This window comes from Vidua chalybeata, chromosome 17 (genome assembly GCF_026979565.1).
Source record: "Vidua chalybeata isolate OUT-0048 chromosome 17, bVidCha1 merged haplotype, whole genome shotgun sequence".
NCBI classification, from domain to species: domain Eukaryota; kingdom Metazoa; phylum Chordata; class Aves; order Passeriformes; family Viduidae; genus Vidua; species Vidua chalybeata.
The window spans coordinates 8,927,799-8,942,118 of NC_071546.1; the positions used below are offsets into that span (position 1 = coordinate 8,927,799).

Genomic DNA, 14,320 nt, shown 5'->3' on the forward strand with positions numbered 1-14,320 from the left:
CCCCACCACAGACACTGCTTTGGTTCAGCTCTCCATCCCAAAGTTCTTCCAGACCTGGGGAGATTGGAAGGACACCGTAGGTAATACAGGAAAGCAACACAGTCAGAAACACAAGGTCTGATGGAGTGCTCCACCAGTCAAGAAGGGAAGGGAGAGAGAAATTTCAGTCATGGAACCAATCCCTGCTGTAAAGGGATCAGTTTGGGAAGAGGTTGTTGTTAATTTTTTGCTTCCTGATGCTGTATTTATGATTTTAACATTTCTCCTGCTTCCTTCACTTTCTTTTCCCCAGAGAAGCTTAGCCAGCTTCTCCAGTACTGTGTAAAAATCACAGGAAATTTGTGTGTCTCCTTTGTCCACCCTTGCACTAACCTAATCCAAAAATAATCACTCCTTTGAATTCCCAATTAAAACTTCCCTGCGACTGGGGGATAGTCCATCCAGACCCCAACTTCACAGCTCCTCCTTTAGTGGATTGGACCGAAGAATCTCCAGAGATCTGGGGGTTCCTATTTCAGTTTCCACTCCACTTTGCTGTGTGAACTGGGGATTTATCAGAGTTTTTAAAGTCTCAGTTCCAGTTCTTGAAATAATTGAGCTCTTAACACTCCCTTCTCCATTTGCTGTGTGTGTTTGGATGATTTGGTTTTCAGGCCTGGCAGAGCCACAGTCCCATCACAGAAATTGCCATCACTGATCTCCAGCCAAAGCCCCAAAACCCAAACAAGTGCAGGGAAAGTTCAGATCCAGCAGCAAGCAAGAAACTCAGCATTTGGAGACGCGCACCAGGACTGCAATTATTCTCTTCTTTCTTTTAATGATCTCACAGGAGCTGATTACTGCCTGGTATATTGGCTTCCTGTGCCTCATCCTGGCCTCTTTCCTGGTGTACTTGGCCGAGAAGGGAGAAAATGAGCACTTTGATACATACGCAGATGCACTCTGGTGGGGTCTGGTAAGTAATTTCCATAGAGCAGCTGCTGGTTATTAAAATAAAATGTCCATTAACCCTCTATCTTCTATCACTTACGTGAGGTATCGACTTAGAGAGTGCTTAGTTAACATTTTTATTAAATGGCTTCAGGCTGTTCCATTTAGCTCTTTTTCTTACATAACCCTCATAGAAATTGTTAGCGGATCATATTTCCAAATTGGCTGGAGCTGCAGGGGAACCAAGAACTGGTGTGCTCCCAGTCGTGGGATTGAGCTCTGTCGTGACAGAGGCAGGTCAGAGAGAGATCCTGCACCACTGGGTGCTTTGATCATTGTTTTGACAAGTATTGCTGCCCTTTAATTATTTAAATTGCACTTGGGGAAGGCGCTGTTGAATACGCTGGAATAAATTTCATAAAATTAATAGGGCCTAAGTAGCAGGAAGGCTCCGGTGGGGTGAGCACTCCCTGTCACATTTCTGCTGAAAGGGCAGTACTTGTGGTTTGCTGTGCGTGTGTGTGTGCATGTGAATGATGGGATTACCCCATTAACAAAGAGAGAATTAATGACATTCTAATCTTCTTGCGTTATTGTTCTTCTGCTCCATCACTAGTTTGGCCCTGATTACAAAGCATGTAAAGAAAATCCCTGACCTGATCAAATTCCAATAACAGGCTTGAGGAGGAATCAGCTGATCAAGCAGCTCCTCCATTCCAACAAAGGGAAAGAGACAGTAAATTGCTTTTCAAGCCCCTTAGTAAGGACAGAAAAATAAAAACAAAGAAACAAAATGAAATTTGACGTAACGAGAAAATAAACAACGAGGGGAAAGTGACAGCCCAGATTAGAGCTCAGTCTGGGGAGAACCATGGGCAGATTTATCCCTTCTGCTTCTGAGACTGTTTTGCTGCTGAGAAGTTCAGACAAAAAAAATCTGAGCTTCTTTCAAATAAACAGTTTTTGTCAGAGTCCAGCTCATGGATCCCATATGGGCAGATGTTGAGACATGGGACAAACCAAATTTCAGGTTCAGAAGCTCATCCCTTGGTTGATCTTAGTGTATCCAACTCTTGTTGTTGTCTATAGAAATTACAAAAATATTGTAAACCAGCTTTGCAGTGATTATGGAGAGAGGCCTTGCTCTGACTCTGAGTTTCAGTAAGGATTAGCCACGTTGATGCATTTTTTAACCACTTGGTCAAAATAGCATCTAATTGATAAGGTTTTTAATGGACCCAATTAAAAGGCGCTTTGGGATCCTACTTCCATTTGTGTAAAAGTGATTTTTTTATTCTAAATGGAATGCATGTTTCCAATGCCACATCAGCATGGTGTCAGCTCCCATCCCTGGGGCCAGTGCTGTCCATGGAGGCTGTGTGACAGGGACAGCCTTTGGGATCAGAAGTTTCAAAAATGTTTCTAGTCAGACCATCCCTCTCTGCCTTGTCCTGCCAGTCCCGGGCTTTCCAAATCCTCTTGGAAGCCTTGGGGGAATAGCCAGCATTTTCCATTAATGATGTCTGTGGACTGAAGTGGGAAAAAGTGTCTTCTCCTGCAGTTTGGAATTCAGGGGACTCTGTCTCCAACAAATTTCTCAAAATGCAGACAGCAGCTTGCCAGCTCTCTCCTGGTGCATTGCAATAACACAAAACCCATCCCTAAATGAGGCGGTGTGAAGGAGCCCTAATTCATCCTCTCAGCCTAACAGGCTGCTGTTAAATAGGGGAGTGGAGAGCAGCTGATGGGCACTGCTGGGAAGGTTGGCAATAAACAGCAGCAGATCTTTGTGCATGCAAAGAGCTTTCCTGAGCTGCCGAGAGGGAGTTTGGGGGAGAGGAGCCGTTTCGCTTCCCCTGCCGAAGGCACAACCCCTCCTGGGGGAGGTTCCGAGCTGCTGCCAGCCTCTGCACCAGATGGCAGCTCTCTCTGTGACAGCAAAAGGCACCAAAACGCTCCCAACTGGTGTGAAGCAGGGCGTGAGCAGGGCGGGTGTCGGGGTGTCTCTGCATCCCCTGGAGCTGCCCATCCCTGCCCCAGGTCTCTGAGCTGCACCGTGCCTCGCACAGCTCGGGGCACGCGGTGACCTGGCTCCTCCGTGTGCCACTCGGCTGCTGTGGGAGTTTGGGCTGCGTTGTTTCATTTTTAAGGCTGTCTGACCAAGGGCTGGGCACTGATCTCCTCCCTGCAGATCACTCTCACCACCATTGGCTACGGGGACAAGTACCCACAGACCTGGAACGGGCGGCTGCTGGCGGCGACCTTCACACTCATCGGTGTCTCCTTCTTCGCCCTTCCTGCTGTAAGTGGGTGCTGAGCTCACCTGAGCCTTGTCCCCAGCCCCTGGACAGCTACAGTGTGATGCACTCAGAGACCTCCTGACTGTAATGCTCTGTGGCTTTTGAGTCAGAAAGTGAGGGAGAAAAATGGAAAGCCTGTTTGAATATCCACAACTTGGGAATTGTGTACATGAGCAAATGGGATGGGAACTCTAGATTTGGCTCTGCACAAATATTTATGGAAGCAATAAAAAACATTTTTTTCCCTAGAAGATTGTTCCTTGGGGTAATTAATGGCTTTAAAATGAAAGAGGGTAGATTTAGATTGGCTATTAGGAAGAAATACTTTCCTGTGAGAGTGGTGAGACACTGGCACAGGTTGCCCAGACAGGCTGTGGCTGCCCCATCGAGGCCAGGCTGGACAGGGCTTGGAGCAACCTGATCTAGTGGAAGATGTCCTGTCCATGGCAGGGGGATGGAATGAGGTGAGCTTTAAGGTCCCTTCCAACCCAAACCAGTCTGTTATTCTGTGATTACACATTTCAGCAAATTTTCCCTGTCCCTTTGGCAGTGCATTTCAACGTAGTGCAGGATTGGGATTCCTATGGGGGTAATCTGCTGAATGCCAGCAGGCCGGGGTTCTTTTGTATTTTATCAGTTGGCTGGAGGTAGTTTGGGAAAATTTGCAATTCCAGTGAGTGCCAGCAAAGTCTGCTACCCCTTGGAGAGTGTGCGCCATGGCTACCGGGATGGAGGCTCTTTCCTTCCTCTATGTTTGAATCAAAAAATGAGGCAGGAAAAAACCTATGGAGGGAAAGCTAGCCACAGTTTTTAAGTGGAAGCTTAACTAAACTCTTGCTAGTGGAAAATTGTTGGTCTCTTCCCCAGGGCATCTTGGGTTCTGGATTTGCTCTGAAGGTTCAAGAGCAGCATCGACAAAAACACTTTGAGAAGAGGCGAAACCCAGCAGCGGGCCTGATCCAGGTGAGGGTCACATCCAAGGAGCCTTGTGGTGACATCATCCTGGTTTTAGGGGGCTTCATAGACTTTTAGAAGTTGGGGAGGAAACAAATGGGGCGGTGTGTGTAAGGTGTGAGACAGCAGTTGGTGACTGGTTTTGTCTGGGAATAAATGCCAGGAAATCAGCTATGGGAAAACAGCATATGTGGTAGGGAATCTAGAGAGAGAGGGGATGGAATTCAGCAAGCAGCCAGCTCAGCAAGACAAATGCATTAGGACAGTCTGTTTTCACCCTTTTTTTCTCCCCAAAGAGAATATTTATCCTGATATAAAGGTACAGTTGGGAGCATTTTCTTCACAAGAACAGATGTCCGTGCAGAAGGCCTGCCTTGTTGTATATCTTGGAGAATTGAAATTAGTCATTTTACATTCCCCTGCTCCTCTCTCTCCACATTTTTCACTTCTTAATGGGCAACAGCACCCATCCTGACCTCAGCCTGGCAGTGAATGCCTGGGACCTGCAGCATTTTTAACTGGGCTCACATGGTCAGGAGTATCACGGCACCGCCCCAAGTTCGTCACTTACCAAATCAAGGGGGAGGCAGAATGCTGGATCCATCCATAGGACTTGGTGTTGGTTGAGCTTTATAAACCCAGGGGTGGTTCTGGCCATGCCTGGGTGCACAGTCCCACTGGGTTTTCTCCTGCACAGGCGGCTTGGAGATTTTATGCCACCAACCTGTCCCGGACAGACCTGCACTCCACCTGGCAGTACTACGAACGCACCGTCACTGTCCCCATGTACAGGTACCTCCTCCTCCAGCTTCCTCCTCCACTGCTTTCCTCGTGATGCCACTGTCTCCATAGTTATTTTTGTTATCTGAATATATAATTTTGCTTTTTTTTTTTTTGTTTTTTTTTGTTTTTTTTTGTTGAAAAGTTGATTTTGAGTTTCTAAGGGCTGGTATATGCTTTTGCTTTTGGAGTTGCTTTTTTTTTTTCTTTGTATTTTTTCTTTGTATTTTTTCATTGTTTTTCTTTTTGACTTGATTTTAATTTCCCTGTTGCTTTGTGTTTTTTCTTTTTTTTCTTCCCATGTCTTTGTGTGTGTACATGCTCTTCTTTTCACCTTTATTTCTCCACGCCTGCTGGTAGTTGCATTGTGTTGTGACAGTTGCCGTGCCCAGGTGTGAAGACCTCCCTCCAAGCTGCCCTGGATCATAGGTAAACACCACCCTCTCCCTACCTGCAGCTCCTTGTGCCCTCTCAGGCTCTCCTTGCTGGTCCAACTGGTCTCTAATGGTCCTTCTGCCTTTCAGCATACTTCTCTCCCACCCTTGACCAGCCTGGCCCTCTCCCAGGTGCATTTTCCCTGGGTCCTCCGTTCCTTTCTTTTCCTTTTTTATCTCTAAGAGGAGGAAAACTAACTTGGGATTCAGGGAGCGTTTTCCCATGTCTTGTATCTCATTTACTCATCCCAGGGTGTTGACACAAGCAGGGAATGACGTTGGAACCATGATGGATGAGGCTGCTGAGCACCAGAGTGTTTTAGCAGTACCCACCTGCCTTGCTCTACCTGCAGTAAAACCAGGCAGGTTTTTAAGGTGAAACTACACAGGTTAGAGCAGTGCTGTGGAAATTCACAGCCTTCTGGGATTTGGAGCTTTATGGAGCTGGGGACAGAGTCCCCTGCCATGCCTCCCAGCCCTCCAGAACATGGGGAAGCACCGTGTCCTTCAGGTCCGCTTTGGGCCTGGTGGCTTCCTCAGAAGCTAAAATGCACCATGTTCTATTCATTTTCACCCCACACCTCCCTGTATCCTGGGCAGGGCCATGTGCCCCTTCCTGGTGTATTTCTAGAGGCTATCCATGACTCGCTGGGTTTGTAGAACGGTTGGATATGTTTGTTAGATGTTCCTGTAGCTCTGTGGGGTTTTGTTGGGTGTGATGGGGCTCCCTGTGCCCCATCTCCCCTCGGCCACACAGGGCTGTGGCCCAGCACTGGGCTGTGCCACTGCAGGAATAATTCCTTCCTGATTTCCCATGTTACTGGTGCCTTCTAGCCCTCAGGCAGACAGCCTGGATGTATTTCCTGGGGTAAGCTTTAGCCTGTATTTCAAACACACCAGCCAGCCTTTTAACACATCATAAAAACCTGTTGAAAGTCCCATTGCCATGGTCAGTAGCTTCTCATTGGATTAATTTCTAGTGTGTGTCTGATTGGTTGATTTTTCCCCAGAAATTTATGAACTATCTTGAAGATTTTGTCTAAAAAAACCCAAAACAACAACAACCACCCAACAGAGCAGAACAAAGCTGTTTCCCAATAGCACTAAAGCCACCCATTGAAACTCTCCCTCCCAGTACCTGACCTTCTGGCTGTACCTTTGCAGCACTGCCTGGGATCAGCTACTGGAGAGGATGAGGACAGAGCTTGGCCTAAAATCCACTGCAAAATGCAGGCACTCAGGGCTTGTTTTCAGTGGACTTTGCCAAATTTTACTGCTCTTTGAAATACTGAACTTACCATGCAGCCAGACATGCAGTGACACCCTTTTGACTACCTGTTACACAACCCCCTTGTTAAACCCTGTATTTCCACGGAGCTAATATGCAGGAAGAAATCTGAGCTAAAGATCTCCAGAAAAGGCTAAATAGAAACTCTGGGGAGGAGAAAGAGAAAAAAAAAAAGTAGTTTGGAGAGCCTGCTTATCTTGAGTAAAAAGCCAGGACAGATTTGTAGCAGGGTTGTAGCGGTTTTGCTGGCTGCTGCTGTGAGTGCTGCTCAGCCCCACACAGCGGTGTCACCCTGGGCTTCCTTAGAAATTGGATTCTCTGGACTCTCAGCTTCTCCCTTAAATCCCAGCTCTTTGTGCTCAGATCAAGTGAACATCACCTGGGTGAGTAAGCTGTGAGTGCACCAATGGATTCAGGCCTCAATGAAATTTATTTTTTAACCAAAAAACAGTGAACCCCTTCTGACTATATTTTGGATGCTGTCAAATAAATTAAGTGTTTTTTTTTTTTTTTTAAAGGGAGTAACTGTATGTTCTGGCTGCAGCTTGCATCACTCACACTGACCATCTCTCCTTGCCTCCCCACTTCCCCAAGCCAGCTGGCAGGCTCTGGCAGCCCTGTGCTGCTGCAGCCATAGCAGCACATCAAGCCCAGCAGCCCCTTAAGGCCATGGCTGCTGACATGTGGCTGCAATGCACAGTGTGGTTTGGAAGTGGGCTAGAGGAGCACAAAATCCCCTCTCCGGTGCCCAGGGATGATCTGCAGTCACCACTACCTTGGCATCCTTTCTGCTCAACACTGAGCTGCTCATTCCTCATAGCAGGAGCCTGTGCCTTCAGCTCATCTCTCTTCCCAAGGCATCTTTGGAAAGGCTTGGCTGCTTGATATGAGAAAATTGTTTCAAGTGCCTTGGAGGAGCTCACATGGCTCCAGAGCATCACTCCAATCACTGCAGTAGAGCTACTCTGATTTATTTGAGGGAAAATATGGTGGCCTCTGAGAGAATCCCAGATTTCATCTTTAAATCCAAAATGTGGCAGGACCAAATTCTGAAATATGCACAAGGCTTCTGTGTGTGCAGGTGTGGTTTGGGTCGTGATGCACGAGTTGGCTTGGTGCACCCAGACATCATAAATAACCTGTTCTGCATCAGCCACTGGATTTATTGGGAAAAATCTGCTCTTATTGTCACTCATGAGAGCAGGGCCTTGATCTGAACTGCTATCATATATTGGCCTTCACTCAAAAAACCAAACCCATGGGCACATCCTGCCCATTCAGCAGCCCAGCCCAGCGTGTCCCTGGCTGGTGGGGCCAGAGGCTGTGGATGTCCCATGGTAGGTCTCTGGGAGGCCCCCACACTTTCCCTGCCCTGTGGTGCCCATTTGCTCTCAGAGCAAGGTGCCAGCTGCCTGTCCCCGAGGGTGACTCGGGCGTGCCATGGCTCCTGAGCCAGCCACAGCAGGAGCCAGCTCAGTCCATGCTCCTGTGCTCACCTGTGAGCCTGGCCACAGCATCTGCTGCTGGGGACACACTTCGTTCATATGCTAATTTTCTTTATTCTGTTTCTTTCCCCCTCTCCTCCACCCCAACTTCCCCCCCTGTTTTTCTTTCTCTTACCCCTTTGGTTTTCTTTGGTGAAAACACTTGAAAAGCACGCAAACGCAAACGTATGGTGCCTCCAGGTATGAAGTGCATGTGACTCTGAAAGTGTGTGTCATGTCACTCCTTGTTCTTCATTTGGGACTGTAACATGCAAAGCCTTGAATTAAAAAAACAAAAACAAAAACAAAACAACAAAACAAACAAACAAACAAAAAAAAGACAGAAACCTTTGAAGATGAGATTTTTCCAAGGAATGAGTGAAAGCCCAAAGCAGACGCGCCCTCCTGCTGCTACAGACTAACCCCCTGCACCTCCATGTACATTTTAGCTATTGGTACACACAGATGTTGGGAAACTGCCAAAATGATGATGTCAGGAAAGAGAATGGGAGCGTGCTTGATAAGCTTGCTTTGTTAAGGATGATTTCTTGATGGTCTTTCCAACCTTCCCTGATCCATGCAATGCTTAACAAGAAAACATCCCCATTCATCTTCCATTTCCCTCTGCCCTCACTCCTGTGTGTTCCCTCTTCTCCCATCCTTCATTCTGTCATTTATCTGGCTCTAAGCTGCAGGAGTTGTGCCCACCTGGCACTGAGTTTGCTGGTGAGGTGGCACCACAGGGCACATCAGTGGCAGCACAGAATAAAACCTCCAGAGCAGCTGTGCCTGCTTTTGGGGGTAAAACCTGGAGAAGAGAAAGATCTGGGATGCTAAACTGATATGATCATTCATTTCTTTGAGTAATCCAATCTGATTTTATGGTGAAAGAAGGCTTCATCTCAGCAGGAATTTTTCATTTCAGTTTTTAGTTCCAAGACCCACCTAGAGCTAAGCAGTTATTAGCCACAGTTATTCAATCTGGGACTTAACCTTTTGGGATCAATCCAATGCAAAGTCCTGGATATGGCTGTGTAAGATTAATGATAAATAATATTATCTCAGGTTCTGCAGAAAGGAGTAGATTTGCAAATCACAGGCGTATTTTATATGAAATGGGTATCTGAAGGTGTAGTCAAGTTAATATTTTAAGATGGGGAATAAATGACTTGCATTTCAAGACTGCAGGGCAAGCTCTGTTCTTAGAGCAGTTTAAATCCTCACTAGATGCAGTAATGCCACTAGAGCTGATGTGATTTGGTGTCTGATTTTGAAACCCAGTTCCAGTTTTCACAGATGCAAGCTTTACAGCCTTAGTAAATCACACTTACTGCTCTGTGTGCTTAATTTATAGCAAATTGCATCAATGAACTGCAAGTATAATATTAAGAATGTATTTTCCTGTTGTGCTGAACAGCAGCCTGTTTTGGGAATCAGACATTTTTCTGCTACTGGGAGAGGAATAAGAATGTGCCACTTCTGTTCCATTTGTTGTAATGAAGTATTTTATAAGCTTCACAAATGTTCTCAGTCATGAAAAATAGCTTCAGTTGGAGACATAAAGTCATGGTTAGGGCAAAAATTGGCTGCTTATAGAAACTCCAGCACTGTTTGGAGGCTCATTTAGGTTCCCATCCCATTCCAGCATCCATCTCCTTGTCACTGTCTCCTTAACTGTTCATCCTGGGACTGTTCCAAAAAATCATCGTGGCGTCCGCGAGCGTGTCGTGGTGTGTCCTTGTAGCTCCCACCGTGTCGTGTGCTGCTGCCCTCCTCGTGTTGTGGGGTTCTGGTGGTGTCCTGGCCCGAGGCATGACCTCCCTAATGCTTGAAAAGTTCTCTGTGCTCCCAGGAACAGCGGATCCTCCTTTCCCTGCGGATATGGGAGCCGGCGCCTGGAGTTAGCGTGGCCTTTCTCTGTGCTGTACTGGGAGGGGTGGTGGAGGCAGCTGGGGGGACCTGCAGCAGCTCAGAAGTGTTGCTGTGGTGGGTGGCATGAGCTGTGTGTGTCCCGTGGTGTGCAGATTCCTCAGCCAGCTCCCCCTTAACCGGAACGCGCTTCCCTTGCTAACCAGTGACACACGGACCAGGAGGAGAGAGAGAAAACATGAGGAGCCCCAGCCAGAGCTTCCTTCTGCACCTGGCATGGTGGCACCTGTGTCCCCTGTGCCCTGGGCACTCACCAGGGCACGGTGCTGTGCACCCAGCATTCCGCAGCAAAGCTCAGTTTAAGAGCTGTGCAGAGTTCTGCCTTTTTTGCTTTTTAAGGTTCTGGAGAAATGGTGTGGTGCAGTAGCTGTTCCTCAAGCTGCTCTTGCAGTGACAGGTTAGGCTGAGCACTTAGTTGAGATTAAATTTCAGGTCAAGTATATGTTTTCACTCATTTTTAATAACAATTATTTCATTAAAATACTGGTTTCATTAAAATACTGTATTTTATTTCATTGAAATACATGGGCCTCCTCATGTGCACCAGGCCCATGAACCAACCACAGAAATGGTGAATTTCTGTGTTAGTTGTGTGTCTGTACTTCCTCATGGAAGCATCTGTGGTGGCCCAAGAGGTGGCCACCTTCAGCACACTGCAGACCATGGGCTGATGCAAAAGAAATCATTCCTTTTGGAATCCTGAGTCCTTTGAGCTAATGAGCTCCTCAGCTGAGACTTCCACCACTGAGAGCCAGGGACTTGCAATCCCAGCTGGAGAAAATGGGGCAATTTTCCTGTGTTCTGCTGGGTAAGGACCTCCCTGAGGAATTAATTCACCAAAGAAGAGCTGTGCACCCTTCATTAGCTGCTGAGTACAACCTGTGCTGGATTTATGCACCTCTGCCAACCTGGAATGCATCTCCAAACCCAGCTGAAGGGAGGTGACAGCCCAGCACTCATGCATGCTCCACTGCATCAAGGTCAGCTTCTTCCTGATGTCTGCAATGAAGAGGATCATTAATTCAGCAGATCAGGATGTGCTTTTCTCTGGATGGAAGCGAATGGGGAGCTGAGCCAAAATTTTTCAGGCCTATTTTTATTCTTTTCTCCATACTTAGAATTGGAAAATTTTCTCATTGCCTCAATCTTGTGAACACAAAATCTCTGCTGAACCAATGTGGTTTTGAGGATAAGTTTTGTGCCTGCAGAGAGAGGCTTTTCCAGTTGAGTTGGATTTTTTTGGTTAACATGTGAAACTATTGGTCTCATCATGACTGAAAAAAATGCGGGCATGAATATCTCTCCCTTTATTTTAATAAAAGCCTCATTTCTTACAGTCTCCCCCTGACACCTCCATCCTATGTTTCTCTTGGTTGAAAACCTGGCTGGGAATATCAATATTAAATATTTATGGAGGAAGCCCTGGTCTCCCAAGGTCTCAGGGAAGAACCCAAAAATGGATGTGGAGCTAATTCCATGGCTTTGAAGCACAAAAGCAGAATCAGTCATAGGACATTTGTTCACTGGATTTTTCATTCTTACCAGGATTCCCATAAACAGATTTTTTTTTTTTTTCTTTTAAGTAAGAAGGGAAGGAAGCCCTATGGTTTCTGGAAGGTGGAGACACAAGGTTTTTTGTCTCATTTTAGGACAAAATCTGACATGGAGAGTAGGGAATTGGTTAAACTTGACCCTGGAGCACACTGCTCTTTCTCCTGGGATGCTCCCAACCCCAGGTCCTTGTTTTCTCTGCTCCACAAGCTGCTCCTTCCCCTGCCTTTCCACATTCCCAAGAGCAGCAGGGTTGAGTTTTCCTATTTTCCCCCTATTTTCTCCATTTAGCAGTGCCAACCTGCCAGAACTACAGCTCTGCCAAAACACCACTGGGCTGCCCAGGAACCCTGGCAGCTGCTTGGTTTTGGGGAGGTTCAAAATCCAGTGGTGCAGACAAGTTTCTCTCTCTCTCTTGCTGTCACTTTCTCTCTCTTACCCCACTGCTCTGCCTTAGGACACTGTTGGAAGTAGCAGCCAAACCCCTCTCCATCCTTCCCGAGCTGTCCCCCAGCTGCAGTTGGTGGCACAAAGCTGGTTCTGGTTGAAAGGATGGGGCAGCAGGGGAAGTTGCCGAGACAGGAGGCTCTGGAATCAGCTCTGTCTGGACATTAATGCTGTTGTTTTCTCCCTCTAGACTCATCCCTCCTCTGAACCAGCTGGAGCTCCTGAGGAATCTGAAGAGCAAGTCAGGACTGACATTCAGGTTAGCAGCAGAGTTAAGAGAGTTTGGAACGCACACACTTTGCAATATTTTTCTTTTTTTTCCTGTTTTCTTTTTTCCTTCCTGCCTTTTGCATATGGACATCCTTGAAGATGAAAGAGGTTTGACAGCTGGTCCCACATGGGTCACTCAGTGACCTCCTCCCTGCCCCTCTCCCGTGCTCTACATGAATCCCTTCAGCCTAACTTGGCTCTGGAGCAATGTCACAGTGCTTGACTGACAACTCAAAGCCATCTCAAAGGGGCTGATGGAGGTCATGATCCCAGTTTTCCTCTGACCTTTCTGCTCCTCACCACACTCTGAGGACACTCAGGCCCATGATGTGTTAATTCATTCTCTGTTCCCTCCAGTGACAGCAGACAAGGTTGTAGCAGTGAGACATTTTTGCTAAATTAGCTGTGGAAGGGTTTACATGAATCCCCCAGAAGGGTAGGAGTCCTGCACCTTCACCCTCTGCTTGGGAGGGGTAGTTCTTGGGGTTTTTGAGCACTCAAGGCTGCCCTGTTGATGAATGGGGAGTGTGCAGACCCTGGGAGGGATGGAGAGGTGCCAGTGGGCATCAGGGCCAGGGAGGTGTGGGATGGAGCTTGCCCTGGGCTGTGTGCCTCCACAAAGAATACACCTCTGGGTCAGCCTGAAAATTTTAAAATGTGAGTATTTGAGCTAGTGACTGAGGCTGGGCTTCCAAGCTTTTCTGAGCAAGAAGCAGGGAGGGGAAAGAGATTTTTCTTAGTCTCTCCAGGCTGCTGCCTTTAGCTGAGGAAGAGGGGTCGGGCTCTGTGAAGGTCTCAGTGGTCACTGCTGAGCAGCAGCAGGGCCAGGGCTGGTGCAGCATCACACTCAGAGGGCACCTGTGTTAGGGGAGGCAGAGCTGTATCTGCTGAGAAAACATGGTCTGCTCCCTCTGTGGGGGCTGCAGGGGCAGAGCTGGTCAAGACCCCCAGTAAACACCATTCCCCAGTGTAGGAGTTGTGAATCAGAGCAGCTTTTCCTCATTGCTGGAGGGAAATACCACCACAATGCCTGGTCAGTGAAGGTGAGGGGTGCTTGTCAGTGTGGCCTTAGCATGGCTTACAGTGTCCTGGCTGCCCTTTTGTAGGCATTCAGCTCACTTTGTCCTCCATGATTTTTCAGGGCAATCCAGTTTTGGATCTCAATACGAAACTGCAAACACAGATTGTGGTGTCCCGCTCCCTCCATGTCACCTTTGCCAACTACTTTGGTAAAGTAGCTGCCAAAGACTCTGGAGGCATAAACCCCACCTGAGGTGTCAGGATGCCAGGGAAGGGGTCCATGCTCCTTCCCACCCATGTCCAATCCCAGCACCCAGCGTGAATCCGTGCATTCGGAGATCTGACATGAGCTCTGTCCCAATGGCCGGGGCGGAAAAGTGAATGCACCAAGGTCATGGGAGCCATTCAAATCCTTCCTCGTGTGCAAAACATGAGGGCAGTGCATTTCCAAAGGAAGGGGGCCGCTCTCTGAGCCCACAGAAGTCCTCCTGTGCTCACACAAATCACACGACCCTCAGGTGTCTCAGCGGTGCGTAGGCACAAGGATGGGTTGGGATGAAATCTTCAACCCTGTGCGTTGTATGTGTCTTCTCTGAGGTTGTGTGAGTCTCCAGTGATCTTCTGTCCGGGCCAGAAACTCCGGGAATTAAGTGCTCCTTTCCCTTTCTTCTGTCCACAACTTCCACTTAGTTGTATTGTTGGTATTGTCGTTTCGTTATGTTTTAACAGTGAAGCAGCAACATCTTTTGCCACCTGACACCATGCTAATGTACTATTGCTTCTGTTTAAAGGAAAGAGCAGCAGCCAGAACCATCGCCAAGGTCTGTATCACTGCCAACACACCATCCCCATGCATTCCCTGTAGATTTCTGTGTGTGTGCGTGTGTGTACCATGTCGTGGCACCATCGAGGGAAGCATTCCTAGGTATTACC

At 47.6% G+C, this 14,320-nt stretch overlaps 1 protein-coding gene across 6 annotated transcripts in view; it reads left to right on the forward strand.

Moving 5' to 3' along the window:
• KCNQ2 (potassium voltage-gated channel subfamily Q member 2) overlaps positions 1 to 14,320 on the forward strand; it is a 63,344-nt gene that overhangs the window by 24,756 nt on the left and 24,268 nt on the right. For 5 of the 6 annotated variants that reach the window (XM_053958515.1, XM_053958517.1, XM_053958516.1 and 2 more), the window contains exons 5-11: positions 830 to 955; positions 3,122 to 3,232; positions 4,098 to 4,193; positions 4,882 to 4,976; positions 8,342 to 8,371; positions 12,288 to 12,356; positions 14,179 to 14,208. In XM_053958515.1, the coding sequence (XP_053814490.1) occupies positions 830 to 955; positions 3,122 to 3,232; positions 4,098 to 4,193; positions 4,882 to 4,976; positions 8,342 to 8,371; positions 12,288 to 12,356; positions 14,179 to 14,208 (557 nt within the window). The remainder of the gene's footprint in view (positions 1 to 829; positions 956 to 3,121; positions 3,233 to 4,097; positions 4,194 to 4,881; positions 4,977 to 8,341; positions 8,372 to 12,287; positions 12,357 to 14,178; positions 14,209 to 14,320) is intronic. The other variant, XM_053958518.1, reaches the window with a different exon arrangement.